The sequence below is a fragment of the Protopterus annectens genome, chromosome 8.part0 (genome assembly GCF_019279795.1).
Source record: "Protopterus annectens isolate FY-2018-M chromosome 8.part0, PAN1.0, whole genome shotgun sequence".
In the NCBI taxonomy this organism is placed as follows: domain Eukaryota; kingdom Metazoa; phylum Chordata; order Ceratodontiformes; family Protopteridae; genus Protopterus; species Protopterus annectens.
The window spans coordinates 74,757,140-74,782,161 of NC_056741.1; the positions used below are offsets into that span (position 1 = coordinate 74,757,140).

Genomic DNA, 25,022 nt, shown 5'->3' on the forward strand with positions numbered 1-25,022 from the left:
GGTAAATGCAATTATAAAAAGACCGCCATACCAGGTAACCTTTTGGGATCCGGATGGTTTGTACCCAGAAGTAATCAGGTTTACTCAACTTAAGCTGACAGAATAGGTTTCCAGACTTGGTACTGAAGAACAAAAAGACAGGATTCTTTGAAAACATTTGGGTATGACTAATTTTGTATCCAGGCAGTGCTTTGAGTCTTTGACTTGTAGTGACCCAGTGAATAGACATCACCATCCCGAGTTAGGAAATAGAATCAAATTGCTAGGCCTTGGTCACACTTGTTAAATCTGCTGTTGATCGTAATGACCAGCTTGTCTTAGCAGTGCAGCGTTTAAAATAGGCAGCAGACCAGTAAGTTTTTACAGCGGACCTGAAGGGCTGGTTTCTACAGCAATTGAAGGGTCACATGCTGGGCACCAAGAATAAATATTGAATAGGATTTCAGGCATTCTTAAGACTGTACGAACACAGATGTTCACCTCAAATTTGACTGGTTTCTATTTAACAAACAGTAAGAATTATGAATGGCATCTCTGCCTTATCCATAATGTATAGAATTATCAAGTAATAGAGTTTAATTGGAAAAAAGATTGGTGTTTATTTATAGCTTTTAAGTTGTTTAAAATTTCAAGATGAAACAGATGTTTGCACCTTTAAAGCTAGCTTGTGCGTTAAGGACTGCACTTCCTGAAAAGAGAAGTCTGTGTTTCACTGCATGCAGGAGTAAATTGAAAGTTTGTTAAAACAAGTAATGTTTGAAATTGATGTGGCTTGCATGTTAGATGTGAGAAATGACCAGTGGAACACCCCCTGCAGCGTGTTGTGGCTCCTCTGAATTTAACAATGGGGAGGGAGAGGGGCTAACATATTGGGGAGGGGGCTTGCAGTTAATAGCATTGTTTTGTTTGTGCTGCTTCTGAATGCAGATGACTTGACACTGCTCTTCCATTTTAAGAAAACTATGTAGGCGTTCCCCTCCAATTCAACTTGGCTTCTGAATGCAGATGAGTTGACACTGCTCTTCCATTTTAAGAAAACTGTTTAGAATGTAGGCGTTCTCCTCCAATTCAACTTTGCTTCTACCGAATCAATTGATGCTTGATATGTTTGGTTTCTTTCAAAAGTGACAATGTATCTTAAGGGAGCTTTTGGTAAAATGTATGGTTCCATTTCAATGCTAATTTAAGATTACATGTCAGGACGAAATCATTCAGTACTCCAAGACTGAGGAAAATGCACAGTTTAATGCGCTCCGACGCCACTTGTCTTGTTTTTCTCAGCAGTGTCTGTTGCCATGATTAGGATTTAAATATGGTTTAAGGGCCACCATATTCTGGCAATGTTTTGAATAAAAAAGATTTCTTCCTATTTCTACAGGTTTGGTCTTTGATCAGTAGGGTCATTCCCCTGTCCCAAGAACTGGAACAAAAAAGGTAAAACTAGGGTCTTGAAAAACCTTTATCTGTTTGATGTTGATAGTAAAAGACCTTCTTGAGAGCAGCAACTGTTAAGATACCAGTCCTGTAGATCTTGTTAGAGGATAAAGTATTAGATGTAGCTACGGATATCCTGAGGGCTTGTTTATGTATACCCCTTGCCTGAAAATGGTTATTCTCCTATTTATAATTTTGCATAGGGAAAGAAAATCCATGTAAATTGGGGCAGGGGACACAACACTGCTGCATACCTGGAGCAGGATTTCCATGTTTGTGTTGAGGTCCAAAAGGGGTTGCATGTTTACATTTTTATTGGCTTTCAATGGTAATATCTACTGCAGTTCAGTAAGTGGAGATGTTTCGAAACATTAAGATTGCATTCTTCTATGCTGTTTTTATCTTTGTTCTGTTAAAGCTTGGATCCTACGTTTTAGGTGTAGAAGATGCTTTAGTCTTGTCTATTTTACCTGCAGATCCCCTGGGGGTTTCACAGGTTTCACATAAATTGTTAGACTTTATTGATGTACTGTTCTCAAGCCAAAGGTCGTGCAGTCTGTCTGTTATATTGGGTCATCTTGTTGACAGACTTTTGTTCCACCTACCAAAAATGGTCTATCCATGGACTTTGATTTTTTAGAGGTATGGTGGAGTCGAGGGGGCACAGGCCTCCTACACAACCGCTTTGCAAGAAGCAAACTCATTGAAATTGCTTTCGAAATACAGTGCAGCCCACTGTAGCCTGCTGACTCAAAATAAGCTGTGGCCTCGATAGTCTAGGTTAGCCATACTGTGTGAAGCCTAGGCTTTAAGAATTATCATGCAACTGTTTTGACTGTAAATTAAAAATTGAAACTGGTACATTTTAAATGTTTTCAGCATTTTTATAATTAAAAAAATTGTTTATTGGATTAAAGATCACTGCTTTAATTTAATTTACCGCCAATATTTTGGCATTTCTTGAAATGTACATGGTTAAAATGAGTGACTTACACAAACTGTGCATTGTGAACACTGTCCCCTCTCATTGGGTTTACCTTGTAACCAAAGCGCAGTCATTTTCACTGAGTTGGTAGTCATGTTATTTGCTTTTTACAGGTCCTGTTAAGTATTTGCGGTGAGCTGCTCCTGTACAGTTTAATATTGGTTGTAGTTGGCAAACAACTTCAGCATTCTCAAAAACAATGAGAAATTACTTTTGAAGAGTACAGTGTTGGATGGGATTTGACAGTTGTCTGTTGGCAGATTGCAAGGATACTCTTCCCTCAGCAAAACTACTACTGGTGTTCTCTTCCCAGTGGAATGTCATACTAGGCAAGAATAATTCATTGATTTGTCCTTTTTTCGGGTAGTTTTGTCAAGTTCATGTGCTTCTGGATGTGGATAGTCTCCTTAGATGATTTTTCGTGAAAAAAGATGAAGGGTGCTGGGTTAATTTCTGTTTTACTTCCCTGTATCCCAGAGACTTCCCTTTCTGTGGAATATATTCTTTCCATGTCAGAGTACCTCATTAACCCCTTTTTAAGCGCAACCTGAATAACTGGATGGGGAACAGAAAATACACCACTAGGTTTCCACCTGTGTCCCTGCTGGACAGGGGCATCAGGTGCCGACTTGTCAGAACATCGGCTAAATTCTTGGCCAGGATTGCAAGGGCCTCAGGGCCAGTAGCCTAGTAAGTTCCTGTGATCCCGTGATTTATGTCACCTTTTAAATGACTTGCATTTGATTCATCTTGGTAGAGAAAGAAATGATGTAATAAGATGCATAACATTGGTTACCATTGTAGTCACCGATTTGAACTGCGAGCGTCAACTAAAAGTACCAGTTCTGATGAAGTCTCATAGGAGACAAGCACTAAGCTCAATTTTTATAATAAAAAGACATTTTCTGGAGAAGCTTCAGTGACTAACCTCTGTTTTATGTGGTGTTCATTTGAGGTACTTATTGGTTATTAGCTTATTACCTCAAGTTCAACTTCCAAATTACATCTGATTACAAGTGGGACATTTGGTAAAGTGTGAGAGGGGATGATGTCTCATCAAAAAAGCACTTTGTGAATTAGCAATCCCAGTGAGAGGTTGACTTTCAAATGTACTGGGAGCCATTTAGCTTTGACAAGAATTAGACAGTGGTGTTCATTACTTGAGGGAGTTAGGAATGAAGTGGCAGATTTTACTGGAGAAGATTTGTTAGGTGATGACATTTTTCTTTGAGGCTGCAGCTACAATGGATAATGCATAAGATAAGAGAGTATTCCTTTGCCCGATGGCAGCTTTGGCTGGCTTGGGGCCAAATCTGTATAATAGAGTGGGATTTGTTTGACCTGTAGACGACAGCATCACCTGCATAAAGATTTAAAATAATAAAAGGCAAGAACTTGGCACCATCTAGAAACTGATGTGACACCGCCTGTTCCAGCTTCCTGTCTTCACAGGAAACAAGCTCATCAGCAACCCTGGAGGTTATAACGCTCTTACGATACGCAACTTGGAATTATATGTACATTCCAGGAAAAGGCAACAACAAATGGTTAGTACACAAGGAAATCCCATCCTTAAATAAAAAATGAAATAGGATGATTCACTACAAAGGCCAGCAACTCAGACACAGGTCTGGCAGATGTCTGAACAATTAACAAGACTGTTTTCCAAGACCAGACCCTCAAATCCACCTGGGAAGTAGATTCAAAAGTTAAACACTGTAAGCTTGTCAAGTATAAAAATTACGATCCCCACAAGGAATCAGCCATGTATGGTATGTACCTCACAAGACATCTACAACAACTGGAAAGGCCACAGAAATACCTCACAAAGAAGATTACCGGCCTCAAAGAGATGCCCTATGCAGACCATCTCAAAAAACTGCAGCTTTACTCCGTTGCATATCGCCTACTCAGAAACGATCTCTGCCCAATACAAAGCTATGTCAAACCCAGACCTTTTAGACATGCTCCACTTAAAGAAATCCCAATCCTTACGAGCTACACGCTCTAGGGACCTAAACCTAGTCACCACAATAAACAGAACATGCTGGAGGGATAGATTCCTGTCCAAGAGACTTCCCATATTCTGGAACAAACTACCTGTCTATATCAAACAAAGCTCCTCATTAGCACTCCTCAAGAAAAATTTTGATGATTGGATGGGAAATAGGAAGTTCACCCCGAGGATCACTTCTGTGGCTCTACTCGACAGTGGCACAGGAAAATAATTTTCTTGGGTGGCGAAAGCCAGGGTACATTTGGCTAGGCTTATATAGGCCCTAGGGCCAATAGCCTAGTACCTACCTATGAACCTATGTAAAATGCAAACCCCATACTAAAAACACTTTCAAATATGCTACACTGAAGTTATCTAGAAAAAAGGGAATCAACATATGCACAGGCATTTCTAGCATCATCATCTGCTCCTTCGCCCTACCACTGCTATTAGATGCACTTCATAGGTTCATACTAGGCTATCTGCCCTAGGGCATTTATAAGCATAGCCAGAGTGTGTATGGCTTTCGCCACCCATTTTAAATTAATTTTGCTAGGCCCTTTTTCGAGGTTAGTATACTGTGCCTCTGTCTAACAGTGACACAGAAGTGATACCCGGGGTAAACCTACGATCTCCCATCCACTCATCAAGATTCCTCTTGAAGAGAGTCAATGAGGGACTCTGCCTAACCTGGACTGGGATTTTATTCCAGAGTGAAGGGAGCCTCTGGGTTATGAATCTGTCCCTCCAGCATGTCCTATTTATTTCAGTGCTGAGGTTTAAGTCCCTCGAGCGCGTAGCTCGATGGGATTTGGATTTTCTGAGGTACAGCATGTCCATTAATTCCGGGTTGGACATGGCTTTATACGTTAGGCACAGATCGCCTCTGAGCAGGCGGTATGCCACTGAGTAGAGCTGGAGTTTCATTAACCGGGCAGCATACGGCATCTGTTTGAGCCCCTTGATCCTCTTGGTGAGGTACTTTTGGGGTTTTTCCAGTTGCTGCAGGTGTCTGGTAAGGTACATCCCAAAAGGGGCATTGTACTCAATTATGGGCCTGATGAGGGATGAGTAAAGAGGCACGATGTCCTCCCCTGATCTAGATGTGAATCCCTTCATGATTAGGTGGGCTATATAAAATGTTTTTCTAACCACTTTGCCACGTGGTTGTCAAATGAGAGATTGCTATCAACCTGGGTCCCCACATCCCTAATTACTTCTTCTGTGGATTACCACCACCTATGTGGTAATTTGTAGGCTTTGTTTTTGCCAAGGATGACTATACACTTTTTTGGCGTGTAGCTTGAGCAGGGGCATGGCAGCACCAGTTCTGTTTCTATGAGGCCCCCCCTTTGAGGATGCTTGTGTCGGCTGGAGAGTCTATTATGGCGCCCAGTTTGCAGTCATCTGCGAACTTGGTCAGCCACAGTCCTTCCATGTTGGCCTGTACCTCTATGAAATATATACCGAACAAGAGAGATCCCAAGACTGAGCCTTGTGGGACGCCACTTGTAACTGGTTTGGAGTCTGACATGGCTCCAGCTATTCTAACCATGTGGGTTCTGTCCGTGAGCCAGTTTGCAACCCATCTAGTGACATAGGGATTTATATTTAAGCTGGTGAGCTTATCTATAATGCCTGAGTGGGGTATTGTATTGAAGGCTTTTGTGAGGTCCAGGTAGGCTGTGTGGACCACCTTCCCCTTGTGATTGGCCTTGGTGACTGTTTCAAAGAAATCGACCAGGTTTAAGAGGCAGGATCTGCCCTTAAAGCCGAACTGGGTAGGATCCAGTGTCTGTAGGTCCCCAATATCTTTATTTATAAGGTCCATGATGATCCTTTCCATAGCTTTGCAGACCAAGCTAGTGAGACTTATGGGGGGATAGTTTCCAGGATCTGTTGAGGCACCACCTTTGTGGAGAGGGACCACTGTTGCTGTACGCCACTCTTTGGGTACATATCCTGTAGTAAAGCTGAGATTGAACAGTAGTTTTAGGTTTGGGTTTAGCTCTTCCTGGAGTTCATGTAGGATGCAGCCCGGGACACTGTCTGGTCCCATTGATGCTGTGTTTCTTGCTTTGGAGAGGGCAGCTCTTACATGAGCATCTGAGATGTCAGGGGGGGCAGCACTCTGCTGGGATAGATATTAGCCCTTTTGGTGGGGGGGGAGTTTGCGCTGAACCTGTCAGCTAGGATGTTGGCAATGTCTGTGGGTTCTGTGTATTTTTTGACATTTTGGACTAATTCTAAGCATATCTGGGAATTCCCACCCAGGTTCCTAACATAACTAAAGAAAGCCTTGTGATTATCCTTAGTGTCCTGTGCAATTTTTCTCTCGAAGCTGGCCTTAGATGATTTTATGAGTGCCCGTAGTTTTTTGCTAATACTGATCTGAGATGCCTTCCCTTTTTGGGATTTTGCTCTGTCATGTAGTAGCTTCCTCCTTCTATTGTACAGTTTGTTTATGGCTGGGGTCCACCAGACAGGACGTCTGCCTTTGGAGGATTGGGTCTTGGTTTTATTTGGGATTGCATGATCCATGCATTCCTGAAGGTGTTCATAGAATGCATTTATAAAGGATTTTGTGGTCTGGGCCGTATTATCCACAGGCCCGGGGGCTTTGAAGGATTCCACCTCGGTTATGAGGAGTGTAAAATTTGCTTTAGAGAAGTTTTTCACTGTGGTTTTCTGGGCATGGGGTGGGGTCGGGATGTGCATATCCAGTGAGATTAGTTTATGGTCTGATCTTACCAGTGAGGGATACACTTCTGGTCTGGAGCATAGAGTCCCCATGTTGTTGGTGATGATCAGGTCCAATATGTTTTCCCCTCTTGTGGGAGTGGTAACAAGCTGTTCCATAGCATTTGAGTTTATAAATTCTAGGAACCTTTGGGCTAGGGTGTTGGAGCTAGAGTAATGCTCCCAGTCTATGGTTGGGTAGTTGAAATCACCCAATATAATGGTGTTTGGAGAGACCTTCATATTTTCCAGTGTCCTCAGGAAGGCCGAGTGGGGTTCCTGGGTTTGGGAGGGTGGTCTGTAGCAGGCAATAAACTGGAAGGCAGTTTTACCCACTGTTAATTGCACATGGATAGTCTCGGATGCTTCGTGCTGTGCCACCAACCTGGAGATGTGGGTATCTTTGACGAATATTGATACTCACCCTCCTTTTGTGGTTCGGTCCAAGTTTTGGGGCCGAAAAGCATGGTATGAGGTATAACCTGGTAGTGCTGGGGTGCTCTCGAGAGCCTTGAACCAGGTTTCTGTTACTGCACAGATATCGATGTTCTCCATGCTACGGAGAGTTTCGAGTGCGTGCATCTTGAGGTTTAGACTTCTAGCGTTGAGTTGCATTACTCTTAGTTTCTTATCCCTTGTGATACCTATGGAGGTGGATTTGTCTTTTGAGCCTTGCCTAAAAAAGGCACTATGGGGGTACTAAGAGCCTTTGCCAATATCCGAAAGCCCAGGGGTGACAGGTGCAAGCCGTCCCTAGCGAAGCATTGTGGTTTGTCGAGCATATCATCCCAAGCTGATAGGCACTGGATCCCCTTTGAATGACACCAGTACTTAAGCCAATTATTGAAATTGATCATCTTGTCTTCTCTTCTGTTTCTTATAATGTTTGTCTTTCAGATACAGTAGAACTGTTTTATGCAACGATTAAAGAAAATATAGGACATATTTTTGTTCTAAAATCTCAGGTCATTTGCCATTTTTTAAATTTTTTTGCAGGACACAACTGCCAAAAGAAGGACTGTCCCTTCCAAAGTGGGACAGGTGGTAACCGTAATGTAGCTGTTTATTCACACAACTAATATATAGCCCACCTAATCATGAAGGGATTCACATCTAGATCAGGGGAGGTCATCGTGCCTCTTTACTCATCCCTCATCAGGCCCATAATTGAGTACAATGCCCCTTTTGGGATGTACCTTACCAGACACCTGCAGCAACTGGAAAGACCCCAAAAGTACCTCACCAAGAGGATCAAAGGGCTCAAACAGATGCCATATGCTGCCCGGTTAAAGAAACTCCAGCTCTACTCAGTGGCACACGGCCTGTTCAGAGGCGATCTGTGCCTGACGTATAAAGCCATGTCCAACCCGGAATTAATGGACATGCTGCACCTCAGAAAATCCAAATCCCATCAAGCTACTGGCGAGAGACTTGAACCTCAGCACTGAAATAAATAGGACATGCTGGAGGAACAGATTCATAACCCAGAGGCTCCCTTCACTCTGGAATAAAATCCCTGTCCAGGTTAGGCAGAGTCCCTCATTGACTCTCTTCAAGAGGAATCTTGATGAGTGGATGGGAGATCGTAGGTTTACCCCGGGTATCACTTCTGTGTCACTGTTAGACAGAGGCACAGTATACTATCCTCGAAAAAGGGCATAGCAAAATAAGTTTAAAATGGGTGGCGAAAGCCAAACACATTCTGGCTAGGCTTATAAATGCCCTAGGGCAGATAGCCTAGTATGAACCTATGGACCTATAAGAAGGCAAAAAAGTGAAGTTTTGTCCTTTGTACTGACCGTGGGTATGTTTTACCCTGTAAAATCTCACATTTCCACAAAAAATGTCCCACTTTGAGCATTTGAAAAGGTGGCAACCCTAAACTACATAGTTGCATGCTTTGAATATTCATACCGATGCTGCCTTGCCACAGCAGCGGCGATGTGAATATTCATGCGGGTGTGGGGTCCGTGCGGCTAGAGGAGTGTTTGGGGCGGGATTTGCTACCGCACATCCTGCGAGGTACTACACTTGGTGATTACCCGTTTTTCATTTACAAGAACTGAATTTTAACTTATGCTAACACATTCAATACAGGCTTATATTTCTTGCAATCCTTTTACTATTTGTCCTTGTCCTAGAAACACACTACTGTTTTAAGTTTTCACAGGAATTTACCCTTTTATAAATTCTGGTTTTAGAATCCTGTGTTCAAAAACACAGCCCTTCTGCACCGGACCAGCCACCATCCCAATTAATGAATGCATAAAAGCTATTACCAGGACTCCCAACATCATAGCAATTAAACAATTTACCTTGACAGTCTCCAGCGACGCTCCTTCCAACACCACGACCAACCGTCTCCCCTCAGACAGCCGTCCCCCTCGAAGACACGAGGGTGCCCTCTTTGCTTCTGTTTCATTATCTTCCTCAAAATCATGCTGTCGTTTACTGGGCGCCGCCATCTTTCACACACATTTCACAAAAAAAAAAAACATAGTCTCTCACCCCTACCAGCTACACTGCGCGTTACTGACGCAATAAAACCATCATTGAAAGGCTTCCGGGTAGTACTGAAAAATAAAAAATGTATTACGTTTACCATGGCAGGAAATAAACGATCTTTCTAAACAGATTTTATAATAAACAGTGTAATTAATATGTAGTGGGAAATACAACAAAAAGCAAACTCTGCCACAACCACAGTATTACAAATCCAAAAATAAGTAGGAATAGAAAGTAGCGATTTGTGTTGATAAACGGCATATGTTAATAGTAGGAACCATTTCCGGTGTCCTTTTTAATGCATGTGGGCTACGACGTGACCGGGTGAAGGAGTACGGAGTACATCATTTGACAGTAGGGACACATCTGTTAGGTAAGGAAGCTAAATGCTTGTTGTACAATGTAGGGAGTGCATTTTATTCTGTAATATAATAGTATAATGTGTTTGAAAGTAAGCTATTCGGGATCACATGAAATATTTCCAAGGGGAGGAGTTAAATTAATTTGAGATTGGGCACTTTTTAATGGGCCGACCTAGTAGTAGTGATATTTTATTAAAATTATACGTTGCCAGTTAAAGCGTGCCTTTTGCTACTTCTGCTTCCCCTTCTTAATTGCATCTCTGCCTCAACAGCTCATACCGGAATAATTAGGTTTACTGTAGAAGTTTGTTGTTTTTGAGCATCTCTCAACTGTTCTTGTATGTGGTAAAAATGTGCGATTTTGTGGTGGTACAGAAATTAGTTTATTTTAGTGTAGTACCTCGCAATTGAGTAATGACGTTCAGCTCTAATGTTTGCATATTTTCATGAAATATTGATACACATTGTACTGTTAACTTGATTTAATTCAACATTCTTTCCTGCTAGGTCTGTTTTTTTTTTTTTTGTGCAGATCATTTGTGATTAGTTTAATCGTGCTTGCCCATATAACCATTTCAAATCTTTATAACAGCAGTCTTAAGTGTGGGATAATGTGCCACAAGCAGGAAGGAAATGACAAGTGCTATTAGAAGTATTCAAAACCTCCTGTTGCTAAGTATTTATTGTCCATTTATTTATTTATTTATTTATTTATTTATTTATTTATTTTCATTTGATGAGTGGAGAAGTGCCTGTGGGTGTAGAACCCTTTATTAGGGTAGGCCAGGGGATAAAAGTTGTATTGATGTAAAGTAGTCTAGATTACAGTGTAAATTAACAGGAATAAGTTGTACTATCTTTGACAGTGTAGTATTAGAAAATGGTGGTGGTAACCTATCGAACTGGTTCACATTACATAAAAGTGTGTCTAATTATACAGTCACAGTATCCTGTTGCAGTGGAGTGCAATGTATACAACTTTTTCTAGTAGAACAGGTGTAAATTTAGATGTGTATTTAAATGGGAGTTATTCGTGTTGTATTAGGGTAATGTACCCTTGGGGGGAGGGGGATAGTAAGTAGTAAATTATAGGTATAACCTATCCGTTGTGGACACTGGTGTCAAGAAGTGTTAGTTTAACGTCAGAGTGTATAATTGTAGCTACAAGAGACTTTGTATAAATGTTATTTACAACTGAGTTATCATAGGTTTTTTTTCAGCCAGAATCCATTAAGGATCAGCTCTCAGACTTATTATCCTCATCCCTACACAATATTGGTTTTGTGAAGCTCATTTCTTGAATTAGATAACTTCACTGTTTTTACTTACAGTTGTCCTAACTGTAGCCACTTTTGCTGATAGTTTGGATATTGTCAGAGTTTCTAAAAAAAGAAAATTCTTAAAGTCTCTTAAGATGATTTTAATGAAATGTTTCAGTGACTCAGTAACAACTTTTTGTCTGTAAACAACTTTAAATCAAAAACTGGTTCCCTACATTTTATGACCTTGGTAATGTCACGCTCTTTCCCCCGTCAATACTAACATATTTCTTCATCTTCACCATTCTTACACATTCTGATACGCAAGGCACATTGTAAATTATGTATACAAACATCCCAAATTCTGCTACTGGCATACTCTCGCTAGATAATGGGAAATCAGTGACCAAAAACATCCATTTTCCTAAATGTGAATGTATTGTTTTATTGTTGTCGCTTATACAACTCTTGCTGTCTCAATCTACTTTTCAGAAGTCCCTTTACAAGATCTCTGATGTTATTAACCTTTGGGATTGTTTCACTCGCCAGTGCATGCTACTGTTCTCAAGTAAAACATGGCCAGCCACATAAAGATGTACTTTCCTTTTTTGCTAAGTTTAATCTTCTATTCCTCACCTTTGGACCTCCAGTTGTCTCATTGTTACCCATTGCGAGCCTGTCTTCTGCTACTGTCACTTTAAACAGACTCCAAATCTCCTTTTCACCATGTAAAGGGAATCTGTAAGTTAGCATCCCCTTATAGAAGTGAAGGGTAAAGATCACACATACAAACCATTCAGTAAGAACAGCAAAGTGAAAAAAACAACAACCAAGCTACAGTTTTCACTGTATAATATCTTAAACTCCTGCAAATGAGGCTAATGGGATCTATGACCCTATAAGACGTACACTGTTTCAGCTATGTGGCTTCTGAATGCCCATGACTTTCTTTATGGGTTCACTTAGGCCAATAAAGCCATACCTCACTAGCAGTTGCCTTTCAGCCTTTTTAGTGACCTCCTCAGTACAGCATAAGCAGATTATTTAGCTGTTAGAAAGACAGAGCTTAAAAATAAACCCAATAACCCTAAACATTAAGGTCCCTGCAAACTATGCCAACTAGCATCCAAACCAAAGGGTAAAAAGGTCACGGAAGACATTTATTCATCCATCACTTTTACCTTCGCTGTCCCACTGACATGTTTTTCATACTTCAGTGATTTCTCCATATTCTGAGTCCTTTTAAAATATTAAGTGCATGTCTGACGTTATTAAATGCCATGCGTTTATCACAATTTGAAAAATATTAAGTGCATGTCTGACGTTATTAAATGCCATGCGTTTATCACAATTTGCCAGTCTTGCATTCTGTCCTTGTATGGTGTTAATTTATCAACATTAACATTTTCTTACATTGTTTGCTGCTTGCAGTCTACAAATCTTCAGTTGACACTCTTCCTAACACTCCCTCAAATCTTTTTTGATCCATTTTCATAATAAATGATTGGTATTGCTTAATGCAGTATGTCTCTAGTTTAATGCAACTGCTTTAATTGGTATTGCTTAATGCAGTATGTCTCTAGTTTAATGCAACTGCTTTAATTGGTATTGCTTAATGCAGTATGTCTCCAGTTTAATGTAACTGCTTTAATTGGTATTGCTTAATGCAGTATGTCTCTAGTTTAATGCAACTGCTTTAACTGGTATTGCTTAATGCAGTATGTCTCTAGTTTAATGCAACTGCTTTAATTGGTATTGCTTAATGCAGTATGTCTCTAGTTTAATGTAACTGCTTTAATTGGTATTGCTTAATGCAGTATGTCTCTAGTTTAATGTAACTGCTTTGGTGGTATTGCTTAATGCAGTATGTCTCTAGTTTAATGTAACTGCTTTAATTGGTATTGCTTAATGCAGTATGTCTCTAGTTTAATGTAACTGCTTTAACTGGTATTGCTTAATGCAGTATGTCTCTAGTTTAATGCAACTGCTTTAACTGGTATTGCTTAGTTTAATGTAACCGCTTTAACTGATATTGCTTAATGCAGTATGTCTCTAGTTTAATGCAACTGCTTTAATTGGTATTGCTTAATGCAGTATGTCTCTAGTTTAATGTAACTGCTTTAACTGGTATTGTTTAATGTAACTGCTTTAATCTCCTTGTTTTTCTTAATCCTTCACTGCAGTCTCTGCATTTATTCAGAACATGGATAAATGTAAATTTCCCCTTATTGTATAGAAAGTAAAATGTAGCCCATCTATACCTGACACATATGTGCCTTTGTCTAAATTTCCTCATACTGTTCTCAAGTAAAACATGGCCAGCCACATAAAGATGTACTTTCCTTTTTTGCTAAGTTTAATCTTCTATTCCTCACCTTTGGACCTCCAGTTGTCTCATTGTTACCCATTGCGAGCCTGTCTTCTGCTACGGTCACTTTAAACAGACTCCAAATCTCCTTTTCACCATGTAAAGGGAATCTGTAAGTTAGCATCCCCTTATAGAAGTGAAGGGTAAAGATCACACATCAGGTTTCATCTCATATCATGCGTTCCGGCCCCAAAACCCGGACCACACCACAAAAGGAGGGGGTGTATCCATATTCATCAAGGATACCCACACCTCCAGGTTGGTGGCTACGCACGAAGCATCGGAAACCATCCAGGTGCAATTAACCATAGGCAAAACTGCTCTACAATTTGTAGCATGCTACAGGCCACCCTCTCAAACTCAGGAAACCCACACAGCCTTCCTGAAGACACTGGAGGGTATAAATGTATCACCAAACACCATCATATTGGGTGACTTCAACTACCCGAATATAGACTGGGAACATTACTCAAGCCCAAACTTTCTAGCCCAAAGGTTCCTGGAGTTCATAAATTCAAATGCCATGGAACAACTAGTCACCGTCCCCACAAGAGGAGAAAATATACTAGATCTCATCATCACGAACATGGGGGACAAAATGCTCCACACCAGAAGTATATCCCTCATTGGTAAGATCAGATCATAAACTAATCTCACTAGAAATCCACATCCCGCCTCCACCGCAAACAAAAAAACACCACAGTGAAGAACTTCTCTAAAGCAAACTTCACACTACTAAAGACAGGTGTGGTATCCTTCAAGGCCCCGAGCCAATGACTGGAGACCACAACCCAAGCTTGAAGCCCTTACAAATGCCTTCTATGAACACCTTCAGGACTGCATGGATCAGGCAATCCCAAATAAAACCAAGACTCTTTCCACCAAGGGCAAGCGTCCAGTCTGGTGGACCCCAGCCATAAACAAACTTTACAATAAGAGGAGAAAGCTATTACATGATAGAGCAAAATCCCAAAAGGGAAGGCATCTTTGATCAGCACTAGCAAGAAACTCTGATCCCTCATAAAATCATCCAAAGCCAACTTTGAGACAAAAATTGCCATAGATTCAAAAGACAATCATAAGGCCTTCTTCAGCTATGTCAGAAACCTGGGTGGAAACTCCAGATATGCTCAGAATTAGTCCAAAATGATACAAAATCACTGAACCCACAGACATTGCCAACATACTGGCAGACAGGTTCAGCGCAAACTTCACCCCTCTCCCCAAAAGGAGATAACTATCCCAACTGAGAGTAGCCTCCCAGACATCTCAAATGCTTGGTGAAAGCTGCTCTCTCTAAAGCTAAAAACACAGCATCAATGGGACCGGATGGGGTCCCCGGCTGTGTGCTACATGAACTCAATGAAGAACTAAACCCGCACATAAGGCAGCTGTTTAATCTTAGCCTCACCACAGGATATGTGCCCAAGGAGTGGCATCGGCAACTGTGGTCCCACTCCACAAAGGCGGTGCCTCTCACGGACCCTGGTAATTACCCCATAAGCTTAACAAGCCTGGTCTGCAAAGCTATGGAGAGGATCATAATGGAACTCATAAACAAGGACATAGGGGACTTGCAGACCTTGGACCCAACCCAGTTTGGCTTTGTCAAGGGCAGATCTTGCCTTTTGAACTTGGTCGATTTCTTCGAAACAGTCACCAAGGCCATTGATGAGGGAAAGGCAGTCCATACAGCCTACCTTGACCTTGCAAAAGCTTTCAACACAATACCCCACTCGGGTATTATAGAAACTTACCAGCTTAAATGTAAACCCATATGTCACAAGATGGGTTGCAAACTGGCTAAAGGACAGAACCCACAGGGTTAGAGTTGCTGGAGCCATGTCAGACTCCAAGCCGGTTACAAGTGGAATCCCACAGGGCTCAGTCCTTGGCCCCCTATTGTTCGGCATCTACTTCTCAGAAGTACAGGCAAACATAGGAGGACTATGGCTGACAAAGTTTGCGGATGACTGCAAACTGGGTGCCATAGTGGATAGTACATCGGACACAGACATCCTTCAGAGGGGTCTCACGGAAACGGATAGCTGGTGCCAGAGCCATGGCCTGAAGTTAAGCGCAAAAAGTGTATAGTCATGCCCTTCGGGAAAAACAAGGTAACCCCAAGCTACCATATAGGTGGCAACCCACTAAGCACAGAAGAGGTTATCAGGGACCTGGGGACCCAGGTTGACAGTGGCCTCTCGTTTGATGCTCACGTTGCTAAAGTGGTTCGAAAGACCTTCTACATTGCCCACCTGATCATGGAGGGATTCACATCCAGATCAAGTGAGGTCATTGTTCCCCTGTACTCTTCATTTATTAGACCAATGATCGAGTACAATGCCCCATTCGGGATGTATCTCACCCGACACCTGCAGCAATAAGAGACCCCAAAAGTTCCTCACCAAAAGGATAAAGGGACTCCAAAACCTGTCATATGCTGCCAGACTGAAGAAACTCCAACTCTATTCAGTTGCATACCGTCTGCTCAGAGGTGACCTGTGCCTGACATACAAGGCCATGACCAACCCGGAATTAATGGACATGCTCCACCTCAAAAAATCCAAATCCACCAAAACCACTAGAGCAAGAAACTTAAACCTTAGCACGGATATAAATAGGACGTGCTGGAGGGATAGATTTATCACCCAGAGACTCCCCATGCTGTGGAATAAAGTCCCGGTCCATGTGAGGCAGAGCACCTCACTGGCTCTGTTCAAGAGAAATCTTGACCGGTGGATGGGAGATCGTAGGTTTACCCCGGGAATCATCTCTGTGTCACTACTGGACAGAGGCACAACAAACTAATAGGCACAGTATTTCTAAAGTAAGGGGCGGCGTAAGCCACATAACTTTGGGCTAGGCTTATAAATGCCCTAGGGCAGTTAGCCTAGTATACACCTATGAACCTATAAACCATTCAGTAAGAACAGCAAATTGAAAAAAAACAACAACCAAGCTACAGTTTTCACTGTATAATATCTTAAACTCCTGCAAATGAGGCTAATGGGATCTATGACCATATAAGATGTACACTGTTTCAGCTATGTGGCTTCTGAATGCCCATGACTTTCTTTATGGGTTCACTTAGGCCAATAAAGCCATACCTCACTAGCAGTTGCCTTTCAGCCTTTTTAGTGACCTCCTCAGTACAGCATAAGCAGATTATTTAGCTGTTAGAAAGACAGAGCTTAAAAATAAACCCAATAACCCTAAACATTAAGGTCCCTGCAAACTATGCCAACTAGCATCCAAACCAAAGGGTAAAAAGGTCACAGAAGACATTTATTCATCCATCACTTTTACCTTCACTGTCCCACTGACATGTTTTTCATACTTCAGTGATTTCTCCATATTCTGAGTCCTTTTAAAATATTCTTTAAGTGCATGTCTGACGTTATTAAATGCCATGCGTTTATCACAATTTGAAAAATATTCTTTAAGTGCATGTCTGACGTTATTAAATGCCATGCGTTTATCACAATTTGCCAGTCTTGCATTCTGTCCTTATATGGTGTTAATTTATCAACGTTAACATTTTCTTACATTGTTTGCTCCTTGCAGTCTACAGATCTTCAGTTGACACTCTTCCTAACACTCCCTCAAATCTTTTTTGATCCATTTCCATAATAAATGATTGGTATTGCTTAATGCAGTATGTCTCTAGTTTAATGTAACTGCTTTAATTGGTATTGCTTAATTATTGCTTAATGCAGCTTTAGGTATTGCTTAATGCAGTATGTCGTAACTGCTTTTTAATGTAACCGCTTTAACTGATATTGCTTAATGCAGTATGTCTCTAGTTTAATGCAACTGCTTTAATTGGTATTGCTTAATGCAGTATGTCTCTAGTTTAATGTAACTGCTTTAACTGGTATTGTTTAATGTAACTGCTTTAATCTCCTTGTTTTTCTTAATCCTTCACTGCAGTCTCTGCATTTATTCAGAACATGGATAAATGTAAATTTCCCCTTATTGTATAGAAAGTAAAATGTAGCCCATCTATACCTGACACATAATGTTATTTAACTTGTTTATTGTCATTTGTTTAGTTTTTTAAATAGAGGCATGGGGAGAAAATCACTAGTACAAAAATGCAATATGCAATCAATGATTATATTTTCTACTTTTTTCTGAAAAATGTCTCTCGCTTTCTTTCCTCTTCTTGATCCAAACTTTTTCTCTCTACTTTTTTTCTCAAATGTGCCTTTGTCTAAATTTCCTCATAGCTTTTTCGTTACTGAATTACATAATTCAAAATAAGTTTTTCCTTTATGAGCTAGTTAAATGTTTTGTTTATTATTGTAAACATTGTAGTTATGAATTTTACAATATATTTTTGTAAATACTGAATCATAGAGTTTTTCTCCCTGGGCCTCCATTGAAAACAGGTTCTTCTAGGCCCAATGGACTTTCCTGGTTAACAAACTGCAAATAAAATAAATAAAATAAAATTAAATAAACATTTGATAGTTGTAAAACAATGCAAAGCCATGAAAGATAGCAGTGCAATGTGAAAAAGAAATGCTTATTGTTTCAACAAATTTGTCTTCTCTTTCATAACGTTTTTGTTTTTATATAAAGGATTTTTATTCTTTGAGAAATATTTAAAGACATTTTTATGAAAAACCCTCTTCCTGTTCCAAAACTACTTCAAAATCTTTCACCATTGCATAAATAGCTGACTTTCTCTCTCTCTCTCTCTCTCTCTCTCTCTCTCTTACATATTGTCTTTCCACAATTTCTTAAACTTTTTCTTACATCCTAACCATCATTATGTTCATAACTAATAAAAAGATCTCGTTGTAAAATAGCTGTGGCACATCTGCCTTTCCTTCTTCAATACATCTTTATACATTCTCCTGTAAGTTTTTTGAAACCTTACCTTTTTCTCAGTGCAACCATTGGAAAGCTCAACCACATTATCCATTTTTTCTGTGTCCAACAACTCAAAATTCAAACCTGTTTTCAGTCTGCACATACAGTTTTTCTGTCATCTTGTTCGTTGTTTGTTTTTCTATACAGTACTGTTTCCTTCTCACCATTAAATCCATTCTTTTCTTGATCTAAATTTCTTGTTTCCAATCTGAAATCACTTTGCGTATCTTCCTTCTCTGATTCTTCATTTAAATCCTCTCCAGCATTTTCCTCTACTTCCCTAATTAACTTTGTCCTTCAACTTCATCTGCACTCACATTCGTTCAGCTTCATATGCACTTGCATTGTCATTCATTCTTTGCATATTACAGTCCAATCCACAAGAATGCAAGGTTTTTCCCACAGCAATAACATGGTTTGGATTGACTCAAATATATCAATAGGCATCTTCTCACATTTATAAAAACAAAATATTCAGACTTGTCAGTTACGTTCATCAAAATATCACATTTCCCAAGTTCCTATCCAAACCTTATTTTCATCCTTCAACCTTTTTATGCTGTACACCCAAGCACACACAGCTTTTCAGTACGCACCTGTGTTTTTGTCTTCAATCACAACTTGAATACAAGTGTATGTGCATTCTGGTGCGTGTCTGCCTGTGTACAAAGGAGGAGCTACTCCAGCACAACGTAATGAGTTCACCAACACATTTGTTTTGATGGGAGAGTGCAGACTGTAGTTTTACTGTAAACTTTTGTCATCAGTGCAAAACCTGTATTAGTGCATAGGTTCATAGGTGTGTACTAGGCTAATGGCCTTGGAGCCTTTACAAGCCTAGCCCATAGGATTACCCTGGCATTGTGCCACCCGACCTTAGTTCCCAGTGTCTCTGTGGAGTACAGCCACTGGAATGATCCCCGGGGTGAATTTTCTATTTCCCATCCACTCATCAAGATTTCTATTGAAGAGGGCCAGTGAGGTGCTCTGTTTAACATGTATGGGAAGTCTATTCCAGAACGTGGGCAGTCTCTGGGTGAGGAACCGGTCTCTCCAGCATGCTCTGCTGATTGTGGTAGTGAGGTTGAGGTCTCTGGAGCGTATGGTGTGGAGGTATTGCGATTTTTTTTAGCTGTAACATTTCTAACAGAGCTGGGTCAGACATGGCTTTGTAAGTCGAGCAGAGATCGCCTCTTAGTAGGCAATATGAGTCAGAATAGTTGGAGTTTGAGTCTGTCCATATAGGACAAATCTTTAAGGCCTAGGATCCTCTTTGTGATGTACTTTTATGGCCTCTCCAGTTGTTGCAGGTGTCTAGTGAGGCACATGCCAAATGGGCCATTGTATTCGATGATTGTATCCCCCTACTCTTCCCTTATTAGGCCAATGATCTCTTTCTTCCTGGATGTGAAACCCTTAGTAATGAGATGTGCCACATAGAAGGATTTTCTAACCACAGTGGCAATGTGGTGGTCAAAAGATAGGTTGTTGTCAACCTGTGTTCCCAGATCTCTTGTATAACACCTTCTGTGTTCAGTGGACTACCATCGATGTGGTAATTCAAGGGAACTAGGTTTTTCCCAAGGGGGATGACAACACATTTTTTGGCATTGCGCTTAAGGCCATGGTTCTGACACCAGTCGTTGGTCTCAGTGAGGCCTTTCTGTAGGATGTCAACATCACTTGGGGAGTTAATAACAGCTCCCAACTTGCATCGTCTGCATATTTTGTCAGCCAGAGTCTCTTCGTGTTGGCCTGGACTTCAGAGAAGCGGATACCAAACAGGAGAGTACCCAGGACCAAACCCTGTGGTACTCCTCTTGACTGGTCTGCAGTCTGACTTGGAGTCAGCTACTTTCACACTGGTTTCTATCTGTGAGCCAGTGTGCAACCCACCTAGTGATACAGGTGTTGATGCCCAGCTTAGTGAGTTTTTTTTGATCCCTGAGTGGGGAATGATATCAAAGGCTTTGGCCAGATCAAGGTAGGCTGCATGAATCACCTTGCCTTCATCCACAGCTGTGGTGACTGATTCAGAGAAGTCGACCAAGTTGAGCAGGCATGATCTACCCTTCACAAAAACAAACTGTGTGGGATCCAGAGTTTGGAGATTCCCTATATCCTTGTTTGTTAGGTCCATGATGAAGTGTTCCATAGCCTTGCATATCAGACTCGTCAAAGGGGGGGCAATACTTCCCAGGGTCTGTAGCCACTCCTCCTTTTGTGGAGTGGGATGACTGTAGCTGTGCGCCATTTGGTAGGGACAAAGCCTGAGGTGAGGCTGTGATTGAACAGGGCACACAGTTGAGTTGCCAGTTCACTCTGTAGTTCATGTAGAACACAGTCATGGATATTGTCAGGTCCCATAGAAGCTGTATTTTTGGCCTTGGACAGTGCTGTTTTAACTTCTGCAGCAGTAATACTGGGTGCCTGGCAATCTACTGGTGTTGTGATTGGCCCTTTAGGGGGAGCGGTAAAGTTAGCATTGAATCTGCTGCTCAGTATATTGGCAATGTCTGTTGGCTCTGTATAAAAGGTACCATTGTGCAGTAACTCAGAGCAAATCTGGGTATTGCCGTGGAGATTCTTTACATAACTACAGAAGGCCTTGTGGTTGTCTTTTACTATCTACTGCAGTTTTGTTTTCATAACTAGCTTTAGAGGATTTGATGAGGGATCTCAGCCTTTTTTTGAGGCTGATAAAGGAGTTTTTCCAGTCTTGGGACTTCAACAGAAGGAGGAAACTGATCTGGAATAAGGCGTAGAGTTTGTTTGGCAGGGGACCACCAGATTTGCTTCCTTTTTTTTTTTTTTGAGGAGAGCATCTTGGTTTTATTGGGTATGGCGAGATCCATGCATTTGTGTACGTGTTCGTACAGTGTTTTGGTGTATGATTTGGCGGTCATGCAACTATTCTCCAGTTGCATGGGTGCCGTGAAGTTCGCCATCTCTGTTTGTTTTTAGAAGCCCAAAGTTAGCTTTGGAGAAGTTTTTCTTGGTGTTTACCTTTGTTGGGGGGGGGGGGTTTGGATTTCCAAGGTGATTAGTTTGTGGTCGGATCTAACCAGGGAGGAGTTAACTATTGGTCTAGAGCAGTGGTCGCCCATGTTGGTAATGACCAGGTCAAGGATGTTGCTACCTGTAATGGGGGTAAGAACGAGCTTGTCCAGGGCATTAGAATTAATTCCAGGAAGCGTTGGGCAGGTGTATTTGTACATGAGTATACAGGCACCACATCATATATACCAGAAACTATAAATTAGCTAAAGCAATAACACCCTAATAATTCTTAAACTCTAATATTCCATTCTAAATGCTACATATTTTTCTACAACAATGCAATGCTAGTCTTATATAGCATAACCAAAGATTCTTTGCTTGTAATAATCTGTTCCTCTGTTTTTTGTCTTGAACACACATTTCTCTATTTTGTCAACCACTGTTTTTATCAATTTGTATTAATTTGACTGAATGTGTTAATGTGTAAACTTCTGTAATATTTTGTATCTTTATTCAGGAGCTTTTCTCCCCAGGACTCCATTGAAAACGGGTACTTCGGGCCCAATGGACAATCCTGGTAAATCAATTGTAAATAAATAATAAAATATTTTTCCCAGTTAATGGAGAGGTAGTTGAAGTTTCCCAGTATGGGAGTGTTAGGTTGCAGCCTAATATTCTCCAGGGTGTTTAGGAATGTGGAGTGAGTCTTGGGACATGGTTGGGGATCTATAGCAGGCTATGACCTGAATCACTGTCTTACCCAGTGTTAGCTGCAGCTGAAGTATCTCAGTCGTGTTGTGTTGAGCTATCAGTATGGAGGTGTGCGCGTCCTTTATGAATATGGAATCTCCACTGCCTTTGGAGCTTTGGTCCAAGTTCTGGGGCCGAAAAGTGTGGAATGAGTTATAGCCTGGTAGTGCAGGGATGCTTTCTGCTGCCTTGAACCAGGTCTTTGTTACAGCAAAAATGTTTATGTTCTCTAAACTGGAGTAGAGTAAATGCAAAGGTAAATTTCTTTGTCTTATCATTTATTGTCCTAGATAAAGGTTTGTGTTAGTTCTCAGCTGTCAAGCAACCACACCTCTCCTTCCCAATGTGCATCGTCTCCAGAAGTGAGGGCAGTCACTAAGCAAGCTACAAGAACAAAGGGTACCTACACAGAGGATAAGCAAGATCTCAGTTTGCATTATAATTTCTGTATGTTATTGTTTAAGTAATTGGTGCAGATAATCTTATGTCTTCTGAAATTATTTTATTGGGGTCTCGTATGCACACATGACTTGGAACATAGCCCCAACCCTTCAGTTCTGTTCCCAGTTTAGTAGTGCCTTTCTCAAGTAGAATCTGTCATAGTCACCCTCACACTAATAGTACATGAGCCCACCCCCCTCACATGCACCCTTGCACACACAGTTTCTCTAGGTTCCTTAGTTATGCAGCTGCAACAGATTTTTCCTTGCTTTCTAGAAAGAAATTGCGTCTGACCATATGTAAGGTAACGTATGCATTTTTGAGCAATGCAGACACCACTAATATGGTAAAATGAATAAAAGTAAACATTTTTGCAGTCAGGAAACCTCTGATTATTTTTTGGCCACACTTCAGTACTCATTTACCCAAGCAGCTCACTTGCACCTGACTGCTCCTAGTCGACTAATATACAAACCAGAACAAAGAAAGCCCTACTAGAATTCTCGGCCACTTCACTCTGAACCAAAACATTCCTCACTACCTACAAACTACATCCGTCAGCAGGAAACTCTCTATTCCAGTTATGTAGCCCGTTCCTTAAACTCTGTCCCCTTATACCTTAAACGTACTAGCAACCTTTCCAGTTTCAATACCAGTCTGTCTTGACACATGGACTTGTACCTGCACAACCCTCAAAGCAGATGCATTACCATCTACCTCACTGTAACTATGCCTTTATCACTCTGAATCGCTAACACTTCCTTGTCTGACCAGGTGTTAATGGCCTAACATCAAACAAAGCTCTCACTTTAATGATACCGTAACTACTAATGTATGTTGTTCTACCTCTTCTGATACTGTTTTTCCCCCTTCTCTCGTGTCCTTTCATAACATTATCTTTCCAATAATAATCTCTGTCTGTCCCTCTCTCCAAGTCCTTAATCTTCCCTCCTGCTCAGTACGTTCCCCCATCTCATACTATTGCTCTGTCTGTGTTGGCATCAAAACACACTATACTTCTAATAATATAACAAAGAAATAGTCAATATTTTGAGTAACTGTATATTACTGTACTCTACACAGGCTGCCCACTTGTTTAAAGTGTTTTCAGTCTGTTGTGGGACTTTTCTCCCGTTGTATATAATTTATTCATCAACGGTTGTTAAATGATTTTGAATTTGTTGTGCAGCTTTGCTTGGGCCTCAGCTGAAAATGGACCATTGGCTCAGTGAGGCTTTCCTGGTTATCAAAGGACAAATATAATAACATTAATATCAGTAAGTAATGAAGTATTCACTGTCCAGTAGGACAAAACAAGAGCTGACTATACCTACTGTTAAATAGGTTCATAGGTGTGTACTAGGCTAATAACCCTGGGGCCTTTGCAAGCCTAGCCATAGGGTTACCCTGGCATAGTGCCACCCGACCTTAGTTCCCAGCTTTAAATAGTGTATGTGCTTATGTATGCAATGTAAGCGTTAATTAATAAAAGTGGCAAAAACATACAACTTTCATGTCATAATACTTCAAATCTATATAAATACCATTTCTTTTCTACTAAGTTTGTTAATTATAACTTTAATTTTAGAGCTTTAAAATGTTTGATTGGAGTATTGAAAAACTGCTTGATAACAACAAAATAAAAGTGAAGGCAGTGCAGACTAACATAAAATAACATGCCGGCTGCTGAAGCAGTATGTTTGCTTTTAAATTAAACTGAGAAGACATTTTATGACTTAATTCACTAAATATCCTTGAAGTCACTAATAAACCATGGGGGTTATAGTGTTCCCAAATTCACTATCCACATTTGTTTGCCAGCTTGTGCTATGTAAAAGTAGTGTCCATATGATCCAAAACGCTAAACCTAAGTTATGCAGTTACATGTAAGAGTGAGTGCCTATGCAGTGCACTTTGTTCTGTATGACAAATGTCGCTGAGTTGTAGAGAAATGTTTTGTTCCCACAGGCATGTAGTTTGGCCTGCATAAAAGTAACTGCATGTACACACACCTGTATAGACTGTCCATTCTGTTCTGCAGGTAATAAGATCTCTAATTTAGAGGTGCTGCTAGTGTTGATGGATGTGAAATATCTAGTTTTGAAAATTTTGTACAAAGGTTACCATGCCACAAGGTATGCAGCCCATGTGAAAAGTGCAAATTCCTATTTATTTATTTTATTTTGACATTTGTATACTTAAAATGTGATCTGCGTTTCTTTATTTTTACTATTTTTTAAACTTTTTTTTTTTGGGAGCTTTTCTCCTCGGGTCTCTGCTGAAGGGCTTCTAAGAATCCAGA

General features: G+C 40.7%; 2 protein-coding genes across 2 annotated transcripts in view; one reads left to right on the top strand and one right to left on the bottom strand.

Annotated features, from left to right (window-relative positions):
- The window catches only part of EMG1 (EMG1 N1-specific pseudouridine methyltransferase), a 97,009-nt gene extending 87,223 nt beyond the window's left edge, over nt 1-9,786 (bottom strand). The window contains exon 1 of the mRNA XM_044079629.1: nt 9,470-9,786. Within this exon, the coding sequence (XP_043935564.1) occupies nt 9,470-9,619 (150 nt within the window). The 5' untranslated portion in view covers nt 9,620-9,786. The remainder of the gene's footprint in view (nt 1-9,469) is intronic.
- Nucleotides 9,787-9,884: 98 nt separating this feature from the next.
- Nucleotides 9,885-25,022, top strand: part of PHB2 (prohibitin 2) — a 303,055-nt gene continuing 287,917 nt past the window's right edge. Inside the window, exon 1 of the mRNA XM_044079628.1 lies at nt 9,885-10,032. Coding sequence (XP_043935563.1) covers nt 9,921-10,032 — 112 coding nt within the window. The 5' untranslated portion in view covers nt 9,885-9,920. The remainder of the gene's footprint in view (nt 10,033-25,022) is intronic.